Source organism: Peromyscus eremicus, chromosome 7 (genome assembly GCF_949786415.1).
Source record: "Peromyscus eremicus chromosome 7, PerEre_H2_v1, whole genome shotgun sequence".
Classification (NCBI taxonomy): Eukaryota; Metazoa; Chordata; class Mammalia; order Rodentia; family Cricetidae; genus Peromyscus; species Peromyscus eremicus.
This window is the reverse complement of record NC_081422.1, coordinates 72,556,751-72,577,003: the sequence shown is the minus strand read 5'-3', so window position 1 is coordinate 72,577,003 and position 20,253 is coordinate 72,556,751. Positions and strand designations below refer to the sequence as shown.

At 43.8% G+C, this 20,253-nt stretch overlaps 1 protein-coding gene across 1 annotated transcript; it reads right to left on the bottom strand.

The window, feature by feature from the left end:
* Window positions 1-3,246: 3,246 nt before the first annotated feature.
* Window positions 3,247-15,632, bottom strand: LOC131914399 (glutathione S-transferase A2). Its single transcript, XM_059267027.1, has 7 exons — window positions 15,566-15,632; window positions 12,603-12,712; window positions 9,367-9,418; window positions 8,409-8,541; window positions 6,404-6,545; window positions 4,255-4,386; window positions 3,247-3,463 (listed from the first exon to the last, which is right to left on the bottom strand). The coding sequence occupies exons 2-7, from the start codon at window positions 12,687-12,689 to the stop codon at window positions 3,341-3,343; spliced, it is 669 nt and encodes a 222-aa protein (XP_059123010.1). The 5' UTR covers window positions 12,690-12,712; window positions 15,566-15,632; the 3' UTR covers window positions 3,247-3,340.
* Window positions 15,633-20,253: the final 4,621 nt, after the last annotated feature.

Below are 20,253 nucleotides of genomic sequence, written 5' to 3'. Positions count from 1 at the left end.
GCAAAGGTAAGGACTCCCAAAATGTCTTCCCCAGCATGACAGTGAATGTGGACATCAACACCACTTTATGCCTCACTCTGAGGCTGTCTCTCTTAGCCTCTCAAGAGTTTGTGCCTTTGAAGAGTGCTAGCCAAGTCTTTTGAAACGTGTCTTCTGTCTTGTGGAGAGTTGATCAATCTAAGGCATTCTTGGTCCATGCTCAGGAGGGAACTTGGCAGGACCAGTCTGGGGATGAGTCTGTGCCTTGAAGGAGTTAAGGTTTTGGTTCCTGGGAACTTGACTTTCCCTGAGGAAGAGACTTGAGTTATCAGTCCCAAGGCCGCTGTGGTCGCCCTCTGAAATGCTCTTGAGATACCCTGTGTTCCCTTTGGGCAACATTGCTTGATTAGCCTCCTGCTGACTGTGTCCATATGTGACAGTCTCTGCTGACATTATCCCATATGTGACAGTCTCTGCTGACTCTGTCCATATGTGACAGTCTCTGCTGACTCTGTCCATATGTGACAGTCTCTGCTGACTCTGTCCATATGTGACAGTCTCTGCTGACTCTGTCCCATATGTGATAGTCTCTGTGACTCTTTCCATATGTGACAGTCTCTGCTGACTTTGTCCATGTGTGGCAGTCTCTGCTGACACTATCCCATATGTGACAGTCTCTGCTGACACTATCCCATATGTGACAGTCTCTGTACTCTGTCCCCTTCCTCCCCTAACAACAGTATATAGGATGCTGTACTCTTTAACAAGCTTCCTTGGCATAGGACACAGCTTGTGTAAGACCTCCTCATTCCAACCCTACCTGTCTCTGTACCTTCCGATCCCCTCATCCTCTCTCTCAAGGACATGTCACTGAAGAATGACATACTGGCCCAGGTCAGAATCTCATTGTTATTTTCTGATAACTTGATTTAAGTTAATATTATTTACAAGTTAATGCTGTTTCTCTCTGAACATATGATTTCCCTCAGTGTCATATGCAAGAAAAAGTAGCTTGAGTCTTCCTAGAGACTTCTATAGTAAAGCTCTTCTAGACTAGTATTTCTTTCTTCTCAAGCTAGGACCTCTGCTGTTCCTCCAGACATTTTTGTTTCTGCTCTTTTTCTTTTTTTGTTTTAGTTCACATATGCTAGTGGTTTGCCTGTGTGTATGCATGTGCACCAGTGTGTTTCTATTGTCCACAGAGGAGGGCTTCAGACACCCTGAAACTGGAGTTACACCATGTGAATGCTAGAAGATGAACGTGAGTCCTCTTCTAGAACAAGTGCCCTTTACTACCGAGCTGTCTCTCCAGATGAAGAAAACTGATACACAACAGTGGCACAGGCTGTAATCTCAGCCCATGGCAAGCAGAAGCAGGAGGGTCCATTCAAGGCCAATCTGATCTGTATAAGGAGTTCCAGGCCACCTAAGAGTGCAGAGTAAAACCCTGTCCCCAAAGTAAAACTGCAGAAGGAAGGAACTTTACAATGGGGCCACAGAGATTGCTGCTCTAGAAGAATGAGAGTTGGATCCCAGCACCCAGGAGGCTCACAGCTCCCTATACTCCATCTCCAGGAGATCCAGTGCCCTCTTCTGCTTCCATGAGAACCTGCATCCTCAGGCATCAGACATACCCAGAGACACACACAAGAAAATAATAATAACAACAATAAGCCAAGTGTGAAAAAGAGGATTTGAGATAGAGGATAGTGGAAGAGCATGTGTGGGGGTGGAGCTTCAACCTCCTGTTCCACAGAATGGAATATAAAGAATGGCCAGTCTGGCACAGGATTAACACTGTTGTGCATCAGTTCAATTGGCTCTGTGTGTTATGTTGCATAAACTGTACTTGATGACATAATCCATAAAGATGGATTCTATAGATTGACAGCTCATGATGAAGATCTGATAGAGGATCCAGTATAGTCTTTGATACTAAGATAGCTCAAAGGTCATCAGCCTGTTAGCCATATTCGTTCCCAGACCCCTGGATGGGAAAGAGTTAATACATCATTCTCTTTGATGGGACAATCCTATGTGTTTAGCATTCCTAGTTCCCCTAGTGATTGTCTGTGACCACAAGGATCTCTGTGTCTCCAACAGTTGAGGGGAGAACCTGGACTTGTGTAAGATGTGTATCCCTGCCTGAGCTAGAGGTTGATGACAGTGTAAGTGGAGCTCACCAGGGCAATGGGTGTGGAGCCCAGGCTGGATCTGAGCAAGGGGGAGGGTATGCAGAGAGTAGGATTAGGCAGACCCACCAGGCTAGACCGCAACACAAGGTATTCAGGAAAGGTTTGGGCCTAGAGATTTGAGGTTGCATGGAAAAGATGAAATCAGCAGATTCCAGTGGGGCAGGGACAGAATTTATTTATTATTTATTTATTCATTTGAGACAGGGCATCACTATTCTGTAGCTCTAGCTGTCCTGGAAGTTACTATGTAGACCAGGCTGGCCTTGAACTCTCAGAGATCCATGTAGCTCTGCTTCCCAAGTGCTGGGATTAAAGGCATGTGCCACCACATCCAGATAAGGGCAGAAACTTTTCAAAGATAGTTTCTGTTATTGTTATATTGAATGAATATGTATTTTCCTCTCTATGATTACTATTAAAATATTCTTTAATTTTTATTTTACATGTCGAGGTGTTTTGACTCCATATATGTATGTACATCACAGGTGAACAGTGACCACAGAGGTCTGAAGAGGACTTCAGGTTCTATGAGCTGGAGTTACAGGTGGTTGTGAGATGTCATGGAGATGCTGGGGACCTACCCTGGTCCTCTCCAAGAACAACCAGTGCTTGTCACTTGTGAGCCTGCTTTCCAGATTCACCCTCACTATTTTAAATATTTAATTTTGTTTTCTCTGGTATTTTTTCTTTCTTTAAAATATCTTTACACTAGTTATCTAATTCCTTCTCCCCTAATTGCAGTCTTTTTTAGACCTTAAATTTTTCTTTTTTATTTTTTATTCTATTTTTTCATTTTTATTTCTTTGTCTTGTAAATAATGTTACCTTTAAGTTTTGTGGCTCATTCTACAAAGATGTTAGTCACTTCTTTTCTCTTGTTAGTGTTCTTTTTACTTAGTTTTTCCTCATTTTTACAAGATTTGCTCTTATTTGTAGTGATTATTGTTTGCCTTCTTGGAATGTGATCTTGCAATCCCAGGTCAACAATTTGAACACACGACATACATACATATATATATATATATATATATATATATATATATATATATATATATATATATATTCTTTGTTCATGTTCATTTTCTCAAACACCAGGATGAACAACTGCTGTTTATTATTTACAAACCCCAGAGACTGGTGTCTGTGGGCTCTCTCAATGCAGCTTTCCTAGAACTTGAAAATCTTCCTGGCCTCTTCGATTTGTTTGGCATCAAGGGGAGGCTTTCTCTGGCTGCCAGGCTGTAGGAACTTCTTCACATTGGGCAGGCTGCTGAGTCTGCTCTTCAGGGCCTGTAATCCAGAAAACACAGCCTGAGAGTCAGAACGGCTTATGTGGACAGTCCAAATACTCTGAGCCCCTCCCAGAACACGACCAACTGCATCCTTACAACAGTTCCCATATAGACATGAGAAGAATGATAAAACCATGAGCTGAAACCACAGTTCAGAAATATGTTCCTAAAGACCTCCTTTGACATCCAATTACCTGCTCCTCAGGTCCCTGACACACCCTGTAGGTCTGGTTTTGTGGTGCAGAGCACAGAGCACTGTGTCTCTCAGGTGTGAAAGCAGAGACTACCAAAGAAAACTGAAGACATGAAAAACTGAGGTGGAAATGGACACAGAAAAGCTCAGTCTAAGCAGGAGCAGCTCACAGCCAGTTTTCACACCTGGAGATAAGGATGGGGTCCCTGGGGGTGGAGGACGGCATGGTGGGGGCTGTGGAGAGGGAAGCACAGTGCTGAGAAGTCAGAGCTGAGGAAAGGGATCAGCATGACAGAGATCTGCTCAGACACTGAGTGTGCAAAGACAGGACACATGAGATGAAGATGAAGGCCAGAAGCATCCTGCAAAAAACAGGGGTCCAGGGAAACTCTTGCATCTCTCTCATGACAAAAGACAAAATATTCATCTTGGAGTACCAGCCTCCAATATCCACACACAAAAGATCATTTCCATGCCTGAAACCAGGTTCTAGTAGCTCAGTTCAGAGGCCTGAGGATGGGCCCTCAGCAGCCCCCAGGCCACCATTATATTCACAGAGGCATGTGTGTGTGGCTGCCTCTCTGAGGTGATCTCACCTTCAGCAGGGGGAAAGGGGTCAGAAGGCTGGAGTCAAACTCTTCAATATAGAGGAGAAGTTCCAGCAGGTGAATGTCCACCCTGGTCAGCCTGTTGCCAACAAGGTAGTCTTGTCCGTGACTCTTCAACACCTGCAGAATTAAAGGAGACAGATTATGAGCATAGAGCTGGGCAGGAACCACTAACTTTTCCCAAATCTCCCAAGGGACACTCTGCCTCTGCCTGGCAGGGATAGAAGTGCAGACATTTCTCTAGGCCTATGATACAAGAGGGAGAGGGAGAAGTCAGGTGTGTGACCTCCTCTTTAAAGCTCAAGTGACCTTTCTCTGTCATTGCCAATTCCTATGGCCTTCATTCCATCCATTTTTCTGTATATTTTACACATATGGTAAGGGCTTAGCCCCTGATACATCATGGTTCTTCCACTTATTTTAAGCCGATGGGACACTGGAATATCAGGACATTCCTCTCCCTGTCCTCTGTTCAATCTCTCTTGGCAGGAGCTCTATCTGCAGGGAGCGTCAGTCACCAGAGAACATCCTGTGTCTGCTCTCCTCAGTTCTCTGGAATCTGAAGTACACCTGACTGAACTACAGCACATCCTCCCCTCTACAGCACTGGCTCTGACTCCCAACCTTCACTGTGTCATGATTGACATGATGAATTGTATAGGGTGACCTGAGTTGGAGTCTGTAAGTAACATTGTACTGATAACACATGAATGTTGACAGATGAGTATGCCAAGACCATATGATGCTAATCTTGCTATCTGATTGGTAGCTATGTATTTATTTAACATTGATTTCAACTTTTCTGCTTGAGTGAACATTGGATAATAATACTGTCTTAGTTACATTCATATGGCATTTACTTAAATATCCCAGCAATAAAAAATCACAGACAACCATAAGGAAAAGCTATTCTTAAATCATGAGCTACAAGTAAAGACCTATAAAAGGCTTTGTGGTCACCTTATCTCACTGTGCATGTCTACAGAGAAAAAATATAATTAACACATCCAGAAACAAAAGGAAGCCAGGCACGGAGGCACACACATTTAATCCCGGCACTCAAGAGGCTGAGGCAGGTGGATCTCTGTGAGCTCAATGCCAGTCCACATAGAGTACTGGAAGAGCCAGAGCAAAATAGTAGAGACCCTGTTTAAAAAAAAAAAAAAAAGGAAAAATGAAGAAAAACTAAAAATACAAAAGGAAGCATCAAATGTTCTCAGTACATAGTTCATTGTGTGCATGGTTGTCATGAATCTCATACCAGAGACGCTGTAAGCTGTGATGGCTGGACATTATGTTGTAAGAAAAGGGGCCTTGACTTTAGAGGGCTGTGTGAGGACCTGATGGTCCTAAAACCCTCCCACAGAGCAGAGACAGCCATGAGTGAGCTTTCAGTGAAAGGATGAAAAATAAGGTGATGCTTTGTAACATGGGGGTCACAGTCAGGTCTCTCAGGAATGTGTAGGATGCCCTTATCCTCTAGGATCAGAGCTCTGTTCTTATCTTTTACTTGACAGAAGATCAAGTAGTTCCGGTTTTCTTGATCTTCCGCCAAAGAGAAGCCCTGACTAAGAGAGGCACTCCATGTCACTGATACACCTTCATTTGCTGAGTGTGCATGGCTCTCCTCCAAGCCCTGCATCTGTGACCCCAATTCTGGCAGATCAGTTTTCCTTAACATCTCTTCATCATAATCCTCCTCTCCACCCTCGATTCCTGTCCTTGTTCGGGTACTTCTCCTCCATCTTTGAAGCACTATCATATTCTCCTGACAACCAGTCACTCTCTGGCCTCCTGTGTGATGTGACAGAATAATTCCCCATCTGTGTTTTTCTTGAGTTTCCTCTGGAATTGAAGGCCATTTTGTTCTGCAGGATCTGAGTCCATCTCTGCAGTGGCTCAGCCTTCAACAGATCAAGTTCTGGTTGTGGCCATGAACCCTGTTGCATACTGACCCCTAGATTGGCATGACCATGCAGGGCTCCTTCACAGACCATTTTCCACAGTGCCCTGTGGGGCAGGGGGCTGTACAGAGAGGCTAATGGAAGGTCAGCACTGCAGCAACCTTTCTCTCCCAGACTCTACCTTTCTCTTGTCCTTGGAACTCAGTGTCCCCTGACTTCAAGAGCCCACTTACTTTTTCAAAGGCAGGCAAGTACCGGTTTTTGGTCCTGTCTTTTATCAAGGAAATCTTGGCTTCTTTTTGATCTGGGGGACATATAAGCAGTTGCCCGATCATTTCAGTCAGATCTACAATACCCTCTGTATACATGTCAATCCTGAAAGACAAAATATCCAAATGGTCAAGGATTTTCAGGGATTCACTACATTTTAATCTAAAAACCTGAGAAATTTACACTGAAATGTGGTTTACAAGCTTATTCACCTCTAGTGAGTCATTATCTTTTATATTTAACAGATACATTAACTTTCCTTCTAGGATATCCTGTCGGTTCAGATACACTTTTAGAATTTTTTTTACACACATGGCCCATCCCAAGGACAAAGAGCATCCCTGGCATTCCAGAAGATAACCATCAAAGTCTACAGCTCTCTCTCTCTCTCTGTCTCTCTGTCTCTCTGTCTCTCTCTCTCTGTCTCTCTCTCTCTCTCTCTCTCTCTCTCTCTCTCTCTCTCTCTCACACACACACACACACACACACACACACACACACAATTTGTTCTCAACAACCCTGCGGAGATTCTCAGAGCTAACACTCTGCCTCCCATGTAATCTCAACGCAGAGCCCTGGTTGAACCACCAGATGCATCTCTGTGCATGTCTCCTTCTGCTACATGGTCCAGAGTCATTCTTGGTCAGTATTAGAGGTTCTCCAGTCTTTTCTCATGAAGAGCATCTGTATGTCCTCCACACAGTGCTGCTGGATTCTTCCCTTGTTAACATTTGTCAAGACTTGTCTATTTCTTTATTCAGTTGACCCACAGCACAGCACAGAACACTTGTGTTCCCTTTTCTAAACTGTATTTCGCACAATGCTTTTGGAAAAGAGTTTCATTGTCACATTTTCATATACTACCATTGCTGGTGGTATTCTGTGTTTCCATGCATCTGTAGCAGTCTAAGCATGTTAACATCCTCCAGTGGTAGAAAAGTTTGATCCTCACTCCCTTCAAAGCTCTAATCCCGCCCCTGTGGCAGCTGCTCCAGAAAGTGCTGACCTATTTCCTTTCTTTTCCATGGGGAGGACAGGAACGTTTCCCATGCAATGAACTGTGGAGCACATGTCCTGCTGTCTGCTTACTTTACATGATGCAGTGTCCATACTTGACCTTTGTCTGCTCCCCTCAGCACTTCAGATATTTTCATGGCTAAAATTATAAGTTGTGCTCCTCTTTCCTCTATTATTGAATATCTGAGCTGAGTCCAACATAGAAAATTATAAATAATGTTGTTAGGTGTATTTCTATACAAGCACTATTAAAGCTGAGTCTCTCTTTCCATGGACATATGTTTCCCACACTAGTGTTGCTGGCTAGCACCACATTTAGCTTTTGAGCAACTACAATATTTATACACAGTGCTTTATGAATGAAGGACTTTGTCATGTCACAGTGAGTCCCAGCATGGGTGGTACAGTCAGCCTGGACGCTTTAGTTCTGAATTAAATGCTTTAGGTAATCTTGGTCCTTGGGAACCGGTCTATCTAGCCTCATTGAGTTGACCAGTCCATAGAACAGGCTGACAATTCAGGTCTTGCTCTGCACTATTCCTACTCCTGGGATGTGGGAAGCAGCTCCTTCCTCCTTCCCTCCCTAGGACTCCTCCTCCAGCCTCAAGCCCTGTGTCCTTTGTCCTGAGATGTTGGCTGAGGTCCAGTCACTGAAGCCTTGAGCACCTGGAGTCCTGATTCCACCATGCTCAGGGCCCTTGGAACATCCTGTTTGCAACTCTGTCCCCGAGCTGTGCTGGCAACATCATCCTCTGCTGCAGTCACACTCACCTGAACCCACCCCAGCTGCTCTTCCCTCTCCTCCATGGACTCTTCCTACTTAGCCTAAGTGTTCATGTCCATCACCAGCCTGCTCCTAGACTCAAAGCCTGCCACTCTCTTGCTCTCTGATGGAGACACCAATTCCTTCCTTTGTTTTCCCTTGGAGTAACAACAGGAAATGTACCGTACAGGGCTCTCTCCTTCACGTCCTTGCCATAGAGGTCGTATTTGGTGGCGATGTAGTTGAGAATGGCTCTGGTCTGCACCAGCATCATCCCATCAATCTCCACCATAGGCACTTGTTCAAATATCAGTTTCCCATCTTTGAAAGAAGAAAGGAAAAAGGTCTGTGAAGTGTGCAAGTCTCACTTCTCAGGAACAGAAAATTATATTGAAATGTCTGATCATGTAAAGGAAAGATAAATGATTGGCAGCCTGTCTTCAATGAAAATCCCATTTACTTTTAGCTCCTGCTTCCTCTTTGTCTCATGATCTTCTGTTGGCTTTTGAGCTTCTCTCATTGACTGTTATTTCCTATCCAGATACATATTATATCTCTCCTGCATGTTTTTATGTTCAGTTCTTATCCCTGGATGCATTTGACAAGTTAGGAGGGAGAGCAGAGGGCCACCATGCAAATAGAGCTATGTAGGGAGTTTTGAAGTCTAGTTATCTTCAAGACATAAGGTGTATGACAGTTTCCTATGTAGTGAGCCACTGATTACTGCAGTCTGTATCTGTGGGGTGATAGTAACTCGTCAGTAGCTATAATGAAAATGCTCAGGAAAATTATCCCAGCTGTTTGTCCACCCATGATTTAATCAATGGCCATGTACCTGTGTGGTTATTAGGCATTGTGTGTGAAAAAAATGATGGTAGAAGTGAATGAAAGTGAGCCTGAATGAAATAGCTCACTCTGACGCAGAAATAGTAAGAAAACATTTATTTACCAGACACCAGACAAATTTTTGGAAAAACTAACTTCCTCACTCTAATCATTGTTTCCATTTTCATAGCACTCAAGGAGACCGCCACCTACATCATATCACTCTGCCATCTTGACTATTCCCACACACCACCCACCAGCATCACCTTCTGGTAAATCTTCTAGGCACCTCATTGAGGACATATGGATACTTGGTGTTACCTTTTCTTAACTTCTCCAAGTCTTCTGGACTTTCTATAAACTTCTCTTCAAACTGAAGACAGAAAAAGTAAATGCATTTTCATTAGCTCATTCTGTGTTGTTGTAGACTTTTGAACTTGAGTGGTCTGTGTCTGATAGTACATCTGCAGAAGTTAAAACTTGCAGTAGACACGAAGGAGTCTGAACGTGGCCACTTGGAAATTCAGATTAGATCCATCAACAACAGGGTGTTGAACATAACAAAGCTGCTCATTCTTGTAGTGTTCCTCCTCCCTGACCAAACTATGTCCATGCTTAAGTCCTAAAAAGAGAGTGTTCTCACTGGAGGACCAGCACTGGGAAATGGACTGTTGAGGTTTTGAACTCTCAGCAAAGCCTGTTAACTTCAGTCATAACAGAATAGAACTTTCTGTGTCTTCATTATGGCACATAATATGGTCCTCGAATACCTGTTTTTGTTTTTTTAAATTTTCTTCAGGATTTAGTTTTACTAATTTCAAATAATGCATGTGTGTGTGTGTGAGGGGGGGGTCTTATGCATATGAAAACACCCATCTCAGAGGTCAGAGTTCATGGAAGCCAGAGGTTACGATTCAGTTGGATATGGTGTTATAAACAGTTTTAACTGTCATGTGTGGATGCTGAGAACCATACTATAGTGTATGTGCAATACGAACTCTAAACATCCAAGCTGTTACTCTAGCCCCATATCAAACTTGCTTACATTGTGAGGCTGTTATTGTATTTTTTAAATAGTTATTTGTTTTATGTATACGTATTAATATATTTTTTTTGTTAAGATACACATACCCAATGAAAACCCACTCTGGATCCGAACACTTAATTTTTAGTCACCCTGCCCTCTCCAGCCTTCTAGAGTAATAAGCCACTCTCTTCCTTTCTCAGTTTAAAGAAACTTTTCAATCACGAAAGGTTGAAAATCATCTTCTTCCTTGCTTGGCCAGACAGTTTGCGGATGATTCCATAACCGCCCGGACTGAACTGAAGGGAATGAAATGTGAGTGTCAACAACTTGCACAGCTTTCAGAGAGCTGCACAGAGTGCTGACGTCATCACAGAGGGCGGCTGAACTGTGATGGGGTTGGTGGGTGTGAGGGTGATGAGGTCAATGGGCGGCCTGTGGGCACATTGAGTCTAGAAGGTGTGAGCCAGGGTCTCTAATAGCCCCTGCCCACTGCCTTCTCAGTTACTGGGGACACGGAACAGGAAGGCTTCTATGCAGATGCCCCACCCCCTCCTCCTGTGCTGAATCAGCAGTCCAGTGGCTTAGAACATATCCCTGAGCTGCAAAGCTGGCATGTAGACACAGGAGCCCAATTATTTAATTATTTAAAGCAATCCTCCTGGACTGGCATAGTGTGTCTCCGTTCTTATGCACCCCTTCATTCAGAAAGGATCCAGCTGAAGCCTTCCCTATTCCTTTAGGAATGGATATGTGATACCATAGCTGAGGTAAACATGTTGCCATGACACGGAGGGAAGACACCAAAGCAGCCTTCACTGGACACCACTTCATCCTTCAAGCCTCCTGAGGTCAAGATCTCAGGGAGTGTCTCTGACTTCCTCTCAGGAAATGCCAACTACTGAGCTGCCCTGATGTGAACTGGCAAGTGTTTTTCCCAGTGACACCTCTAGAGGGCAGCACTAAAGCCTACCAGAACTTTCTGCTCTAAAACTGGAAAGGAAAACATTTAACTTCAGAATGTTGCTTCCACACCTCACTTGGGCCACTCACACACTTAGCTGAAAGCTCATAGACATGGGGGCCACCTGAAGATGGGACCTCTGTTTTATTCACCACCTATACCCTCCTGACCAGGCCTGTGCCTGGCATTTGATAGTCTCTACAAACTGATTATTGAGTATTGATCTGTTTTGACAGGTGGGTTGTTACTGCCTTCTGTGTCAGGTTTCCCATTTGTGGTGTATATTTTTAATTTAATTCCATCAAGCTTCTCTTGTATAATTTACCACTATTAACATTTTTTTGTATTATAGGAGCGTAGCGGGAGGCAGTGTAAGTGCCCATGGAGACCAGAGGCACGGGAACCCTCTGAGGCTAGAGTAACAGGCAGTTGTGAGCATCCTGTGTTGGTCCTCTTCAAGAACAGTATTGGATTTTGACCACTGAGACATCACTTCAGTCTCCTATCCCCTCTAAACCATTTTTATCATGGAAATTCCTGGGTCTATACTGTAAAACTGCACACAAGGTGCAAAGAGCCTCCATCCATCAATCACCAGCTCCAACAACCACCAGCTAAAGTCACCCTGTTCACCTCTGTGCCCATCTTCTCTGCAACTCTGACCTTAATGTCAGAGCTGAGATGTCACACGTCCCTGTCACAAACACCTCACCAGGAATCTCCAAATGTAAGTACTCTTTTTTCCCCTCTTTCGGTTTTTTTTTTTGAGAAAGAATTTCTCTGTGAAATAGCTTTGACTGTCCTGGAACTCATTCTGTAAAGCAGGCTGGACTCAAACTCACAGAGATCTGCCTGCCTCTACCTCCTGAGTGTTGAGATTAAAGCAGGTGCCACCACCACCCTGCATAAGAACACTTTTTAAAAGAACAGTGTCACACCTAAAATCACAGTATCTTACCATAATCTGTAATAATCAATTAGTATGGCCTAATAACCAATATTCAAGTTTCTATTTCTATGTCTCTTTTTCTAACTTGATTCAACTCAAATAAGCAAGTAACCAAATAATTAAGTATTGGATTTTTTTCTATTGAAAATATCTTTTAATGTGGATATGTTCTTTGGTAGAGAGTATTATAAGATTTTTCATTCATTCAAATCAATCCATGTACTTCTCATTATCATTTTTTGTAGAGTTGGTGTTCACATTCTATGGGGAGCACCAGGGAAGGGGGGCTCTTCCATCACAAGAGTACAGCCCTTCCAGGCTTGGGCCCTGAGGGTCATGGTGATGGCAGGGGTACACTGGGCATGCTCCCATTATCTCCCACAGGCACTGGGTAGTTGTAGTGTGTGGTCTGGTAGATCAAGGGGGCATACTTGGTTTAGGGGCTGACTGTGGACATAATCATAGTCCCAGCCTTCTTGGTCTTGGCAGCGCCATGGGCACTAAGATGACTACCATTTATGGCAAAACTGTTTACAGTTCCTGGTGTGGAGTCTTTCAGCTTACAGACTTATTTTAAACCTATCTTAGGTACAGTTCCAGAAGAACAATGCACAACCTACCTCCACCCCTGCTGCAGCCAGCAGCCACCTGATGCATTCCATTCGGCCCCGGGCATTGAAGTAGTGAAGCACGGGCTTCCCGGCCATGGCAGCAACTGTGGTTTCACTAACTGTGAAGGGAAAAGCAAAGAGGTCAATCCCAGGGAGACTGTGCTTTGGGATGTGTTTAATAACACAACACCAGAGGAGGGAAGGCTGCCTTCTTCATGGGCAGCTTCCAGGGGGCCCAGGAGGGTCTTGTTGACTAATTTTTCATCCATCAGTGACCACAAATCTGCAATTGTACCAAACAGGTCTGAACTGGTCATGTGCCTTTGTTATGGCGATGTTGCGAGACCCCTGAACAAGACCACCACAGAGCCAATATCCTATGCAAAACATAAAGGTGTTTATTGATAACAAACAAACCCAGGCTTGGTCCATGTCCAACACTCAACACAGATGGAGGAGGATGGCCCTGAGCTCTCAGGGTGAGGGATTTTTAAAAGGAAAACCTGCAAACAGGATGGTACAAGCCTTGCCCTCATATGGTTGGTTTACGGTATGTAACCTTTGAATTTACTGCAGTTATCATTTTGGGGGCAGGCCTGGACAAGTCCCAGGCTTTGTCCTTAAGCTGCCATGAGGGCTAGCTGGCCTCACACATTGGCATTGACCCATGCATGTAGCTCTAAGTTGGTGAGGGTCCCAGACAGTAAACAACTGTCTGAACCTTGAGCAGTCAGAGTACGTGCAGAAAGGGAGCTACTGCAAGGACTATGTCTTTTGTTCACGGCCCTCCCAGAAACTGCTTGCTCAAGTCTCAGGAAACTGAAACTGAGGCCTGATCTCTGAGTGAAGACTGAACAGCCTGTTATGGCATCTGCTTGGTCCTTTCACCTTCTCTTTGAGGACATAAACGGAGCAGCCCTGATCCTAGAGAGATTGAAGGACTGGAAGCTGTTGACCTTGGACAGCAGAGCCATCACAGAGGGGATGAGATAAAGTCCCTGGCTGCTCAGTTCAGAAGCTTTCGATGGCTTCATCTGACCCTGGCTGTGCCAAACCCCAGTTCCCCCAGGAGAAGGGCTCATCTCTTGGTTGCAGTTCTGTTTCCCACTGAACACTGGATCCTGTTCAGTGTTCAAAAGAGAGCGTTTGATGCAGTAACACCACGTGACAGGCAGTTGGTCTTTGGAACTTTACTTCATCTCCACAAAGTTATTGGTGAGGAGGGTCCCTGCTGCTCAGGGGCTGGAAAGTCAACATCATGGGTCATGGGTAGTGTCTTAACTTGTGATGCGATAGGAAATTTCAGAGTCTGCCTTTTAAAAAGTACTCTGTGTGTGTGTGTGTGTGTGTGTGTGTGTGTGTGTGTGTGTCTGTGTCTGTCTGTCTGTCTGTAGGTGCACATGGGTGCATGACTGCAAAGGCCAGAAGAAGACATTAGATCCTCTAGAGCTGGTGGGCTCTGTCTACTGGGTCAGTATTACCAGGCCTCAGCAACATTCTTACCCCTCAGATGTCGGCCTCCCTGCCCTCAGTTTACACTTGCTTCTCATGGGCACCTCACAGTTTCCTCCAGCACTTTATAACACTCTGTTTTTTTTTTCTGCCTGTGCTTTTCTTTGTTTTCTCCATGAACTCTAGTTTGCTCTGCACAGCTTCTGTACTGGGGACTTCACAGGGACTCTGAGATTCTGAGGCTTTCAAAGACTTTCATCCTGCCTTCCCTGGGTTGCAGCCATTCTTCATCATCACTTGTCTTGCAGCCATATGGTGACTTATACCTTATAGATGACATCTCTGCTGAGCGGTGTGGCTCTCTCTTTAACCTCCCTGTTTTAGAGCTGCACAAGTTAAGGGTCCACTAGCCTTCTCCATATTCATGATGAATGCTTTGAACCTTAGCATAGCATTGGCCACATAACTGCTTAGTGTCAGAGTTTGTATTTAACCTCATTCTTCTACAGACTCATTCTTCCGGCCATGTCTTCTTACAGAATTTTAATCTGTTTTCTTGTCTCCCAATCATTTTCTCATACACACATCTGTGATCACAGAGAAAATAAGTAGACAACTTCTGCCTGGTGTATGATGGAGTCCTCAGATCTCCCAGAGATCAATAGTCACATTTTTTTTTTCCATTTGCTTTCTTGGTCTTACCATTTAATAACAGAGGTTGTGTTGGGCATTTAAATATTAAGACAGTAATAAAGTAACAAATCCTAAGTATGAAACCTGCTACTCTGCTATTTAAACAGAATTATCAAAGCAATCAGAATCCACAGAAACAAATGTGGTAGAAAACCCAACTGGGGAAGTGCTTTGGGAGGGTGGTTTGGGAGAGTCTGGGTAAATTTAAGTTCTCACCTGAAGGAATCTGCAAGTTCTCTGTGAGACTGGCACATGCAATTCAAGAGAAGAAAGCTATTGATCTTAGGTTTCCCTGAGAGGACAGTCCAGGTCTACTCCTCACTCTCCTGAATCCCATCATTTAGAGTCCCTTGCAAATACGTTAAACCCCACCCTTTGGCTCAGTGACTCTGAAGGAGGAGGAGGAAAGTGGGAACAGAGAGAGAAACAGAAGGTAAAAAGGAGGAGTAGGAGACGAGGGAAGGAACAGAAGAAGAGAAGAGTGAAGACCAGGATGAGGAAGGAGGGAGAAGGGGGAAGAGGCATGGACGAGGTGAAGGGTGGAGGGAGGGACAATAGAAAGAGAGAAGGAAAAGAGGAGGAGAAATAGCTTGCTACTCGATGTTGAGTCACAAAAGAATTCATATGAACCAGAGTCAAACACAGGTAAAATCAATGGTAATGGGATGTGAATATGATCAAGGTATATAAGATACATGAGTGAAAATTACATAATAAAACCAGATATTCTGTACAATTAATGCATAATAAATAAAGCGCTGAAAAGCTACTTTCCAGTGATGCAGACATGAGAACATGTCACACAGGTTATAAAAGAAAGAACTGACCTAGTGAGAGTCCAGGCTTCCTCGCCACTCAGCGCCCCAGCTGCAGCTCCAGATGAATGTGGAGGCTGCTTTAATAAGGTGACTATTCTAGCAAGGGGGTGGGGACCAATAAGGAACAGCCACTCCCATGGACTCCCACAGAGTTCAAGATTCCAGAGTTTCATAACAGACTAGAAACGGGACAAATCAGGGAGAGGCTCACAAGCCACCACCCTTTCCTGAAGAGCTAGAGTCCTTTAATGGATTCGTTGGTTTAATGCTCATTTGTTTCTAAATAACGTGTCTTCCATGCTCCTGTGAACAACCCTAATGAAACACATTGGTCAAGAAAAGAAGAAACATAGGAAGGCAGACCGCACTAGAGCGTAAATGGAATCACAGAGTCAACCCACAGAACCCTCAACTATAACAATAAAATGTGACTTTACACTACTGACTGTGGGGGATAGTTTGTTAAGTAGCCTTAAATTACAGAATTAAGACATTGTCCCAAATTCAAGGCTATTGAAGTACAGGATACACTGCCCCCTGCTTATTGTATCTAATGATCAAGCTAATATCCTGTAAGAGCATATTTGTCTTAACCTTTGTCCTGTTTTAATCAGGAGATGAAGGGCAGAAAGAAATTTCACAATTCACACTTAACTTCACCTAGATGATCATTAAGAGTCTGTCCCAGCATGCTCTGAGCCTCAGTGCATCTGTGCAACCCTGCAGTTACTACTGTGGAATAATGCCTTGTCACCATTAGTAATGCCATTTACAAGCTAGTGAGAATTACTGTTACTTCATGCCAAGTTCAGACTCACAGTTCTTATCCACAAACAAGGACATCTACCACTGACTTTATGCACAGACTCACACGCTCAATTGTGGTTTTAGTTGTAATCATTGGTTCATAGGTCTGTATTAATCATTACCCGATGACCTGGTTGACTTCAGAGATGCATGTCACTTGCCTGAGTCTGATACCCTACCAGTGTCCAGGGCTGGCATCTTTTATCTTGGTATACACTGCTAATTTCTCTTCAACTACAGAATTTCCCTCCTCAAGAGTCACTGCACTTCTCTAAAAACAGGGGACAAATTAGCAGTGTTGCCCTTCATGTGCACCAGAAGAGCACAGGATCTCAAGTCCAGGCATCAGTCTTAGTTACAAGGATGAGTTGTGTTTGAACACTGCCCATGAAGAGTCCCTGTCACAGGCTGTGAGCTTATGGCTGAGGAAGAAACAAACCCTGTGGGGAAGGCGAGTGTCCCAGGAGAGCAATGGGCAGACTTGATAGAGAGAACAGGGAGATCTCAAGTGCACAGCAAGGGCTGAATCAGGAGTGCTCCTGAGGACTACTGTTGCCTTAAAACTGAGTCTATTGTCCCAGCCCTGAAAGGAAGGAAGCCCTCAGCTGCCTGCCTGTCCCTGGCCATTTCCCTGGGACTATGATGAGTCCCTGTTCTTCTAGCTCCTGCTTTCTAGTCTTCCTCTGCAGCCCAGGCCATGCACAAACCATTTCTTCAGGTAGGCCTACTCTCCTCCATCCTCTGAACATGGTGTACTCCTCCATCAGGGCCCTGTCTAGACAGTGTGGAGCCCTGAGCAAGGAGCTCTCCAGAGCTTGGTTCCACGTTCCCATGGCTGGTCTAGAGTGCAGCTCAGGGGCAGCCTTGAGGAACATGTGACCAACTTTCCTTTAATGTTAGAGATGTGTCACCACATGCAGGTGTAAGAAGGACATTCTGGTGGCTCATCATGTGTCCACCACCAAACTAAGATGTAAAAGTTCTTTGATGCAGATCCTGGACTTTATCTTCAATAAAAATGGAATGTGTCCTACAAATATGTTCTTAAAATAACTTGGACTGAAGAAGAGTTTACAGGGCTGGGAGCACAGCTGGGTGGTACAGTTTGTTTTCTCATGTTCCCAAGATCCTGGGGTAAAGCCCAACATGGAAAAGTGAAGTGCAAAAGGTATGGAGTCAGTTAATCCCGATGTGTGTGACATTCAGTCTAGACACCAACCCTCTGCTGTCACCTTGCTCTAAATCAGTGTTTGCTTTCCTTCATGAGTTGGCATGAGGAATACCAGCTTTTTCTTTTTGGAATGTGCCTAGGCATTTTCTGATAATTTGGGTCCTATATTTTTGCACAATATAGCATATTTAATGCTCCTTTGCTGTGGAACAATCTTTGTACACTGTAAATATATATTACTCTCATTTGTTAATAAAGAGCTGACTGGCCTATCGCTGGCCAGGAAGAGATGGATGGGAGAGTGTGATTAGGAGGACACTGGGAAGAAGAAGCGTGGAGTCTACATAGTCACCAGCCAGTTGCAGAGGGAGCAGGAAAGATACAAAATGAGGTAACAAGCCATGAGCCACGTGGTAGAACTTAGATAAGAAATATTGTCAGAGGCCATGTCAGAGGAGCAGCAGGTTGCAACTGAAGTTCAGGGTGTCAACCCACCAGGAAACCCCTTGATGGATAATTCTCAGGTAGGTAAGCTCCCCCCACACACACAAGACCACAGAGCCTGGACTGTCTTTTGCTTCTGCTGTGCCTTTACTAGCTTGCTGTTGCCATCTTTCTCTAATATCTATCAAGGTTGAACTGGGTGTTGGGAAATTCCCCACTGCCTGTAAGGTAATATGTTTATCTCATTGGAACATCCTATTCTACTGGGCATTTTTACCTGCCAATTATTATGAAGGTGACTTCCTCCCTAAGCTGTACTGTCTACTTAATAATAATAACATTAGTCTATACAGAGCCTTGATGAATAAAAGTATATACAAGGATATGTTTCACAGCTAAGGCCTCTGAGTTCCACCTTAGGAGCTGCTTTAGATCATAGCGTGGGTAGTTGACTAGGAGAACATTTGAATTATCTGGAAGCCAGGCTGGCCCTAATTCTCTTAATGCTAAAAAGATACAGTTACAGGTCTCGGTGTGCATCATTTGACTGCAACAAAGCCTTATAAGAACTTCAGGTTACAACAAATGTTTTGACAATTACTTTAAGATGAAAAAAAAAAAAAAAACCACAGAGAACAACCTAACATCCAAAAGGACACATAGCTAGGTTAAGAAATATAAAACAGCCCAACTGTTAAGGTTGCTTGTTGATCAAAGGTGATGATTAACTCCTTATACCCATTCCTGTCCTCAATGTCCTGACATAAGAAACTAGTGATAGATGGGTATACACCCTGAAGATCTAAAGTACAGCCGACTGATTGTCTTTTATGCACAAAAGTTTAAGTTTGTGATTCCTTTAGGATTCCTTGTAATATTAACTTTCTAGATGGACAGTAAAATGATTGATTCTTTCTTTGTAGCCATGGTATATGCCAAGCCAGCAAGGACGTTGGCTGTGAAAAGATGCTTTCTGCCTGCTCATGTTCTGTTAACCTGCAATAGTTACTTAGACATGAATGTATATGGGATATTGAGATGACTTTTTTTTTAATCATGTAAGGGAGATGAAAAACATGTTACCTGTACTCCATAGGAATTTAGTAACGTGACTGTATGGGATAGAGATTTGAATGAACAGATGTTTTTTAGAAATACCTTGACCTTAGAGAGTCCTTATGGAAAACAATAATTATTTTGCTGAGGGGGCCTTGTGGCCATCCCACGACTTTGATCACAAGACACCTCAGGCACACCTAGGGCTCTTGTATTATTGTGTATTGAACACAATGCATAGTGAAGGGCTAGGGCTATGCAGGCATGTGGTGCTCCCCTTCAGTAAGACATGTAAATTAAGGATGGAGATCTTGGTATGAGGAAATACTTTATGTAACAATTTATAAATATGCTTTTGTATAGCTGGGAGGGATGCCCTAGTTGAATCCAGCCCAGTGAGTCCATCAGAAGAGGCGGATGAATAAAGAAGGAAAAGATCAAGAGAATGTGTGAGATGCCTAACCCCCTCCGATAGAAAAGTCCAGTATGCGCCTATGCTGTGGGTTTTCCCTTTGAGCCCTGCACTGCCTAGAGCCTGGTACTCCAGGCAGTGATAAAATATGGATTAATTTAAGTTGTAAGAGCTAGTTAGGAATCATCCTGAGCTATCAGCCAAGCATTTATAATTAATATTGAGTCTCTGTGTTGGTTATTTGGGAACTGGTGGGTGAGAAAGAAAAGTCTGCCTACAGGCTTCCTTTCTCAGTACGTGATTTCCACACACAATGTCATATTCAATGCACAGTGTGTGAGTTGTCCTAGAAAACAGGGATGCTCTTCTAGGCATATCTGTATCTTCTCTCTGTTCTCCTTTGGCACCCCCCCTTGCTTGTTATTAATCACCTACTACACTGGACTCAGCCATTTCTCGATAGATTTTTGTTTGTTGGAGTCAGTATTCAAAGTGAGGAACTGGCTTCTGTACACACTGTTTCTGTGGCCTTAATAATCCTAGTGTATGTGTTTAAGCCACCCCAATATACAGTTGGGTTTGTTTGTTTGTTTGTTTGTTTTTACTCTTTGGAGGCCCACCACCCAGCTTCCAAATAAGTACATGGAGACTTATTCTTATTTATGAATGCCTGGCCTTAGCTTGGCTTGTTTCTAGCCAGCTCTTCTTAAATTATCCCATCTACCTTTTGTCTCTGGGCTTTTACTTTTCTCTATTCTATATATCTTTCTTTTCCTTCTTACTCCACGGTTGGCTGTGTGGCTGGGT

What these genes read in the sequence shown, in the direction of transcription:
- LOC131914399 (XM_059267027.1), bottom strand. Translation starts at nt 12,689, where the DNA reads ATGGCCGGGAAGCCCGTGCTTCACTACTTCAATGCCCGGGGCCGAATG. An exon ending in GACGTGAAGGAGAGAGCCCT is followed by an intron (nt 6,546 to 8,408) that starts GTACGGTACATT and finishes TTTGTCTTTCAG; the next exon opens with GATTGACATGTATACAGAGG. An exon ending in CCCCTTTCCCCCTGCTGAAG is followed by an intron (nt 3,464 to 4,254) that starts GTGAGATCACCT and finishes TCTGGATTACAG; the next exon opens with GCCCTGAAGAGCAGACTCAG.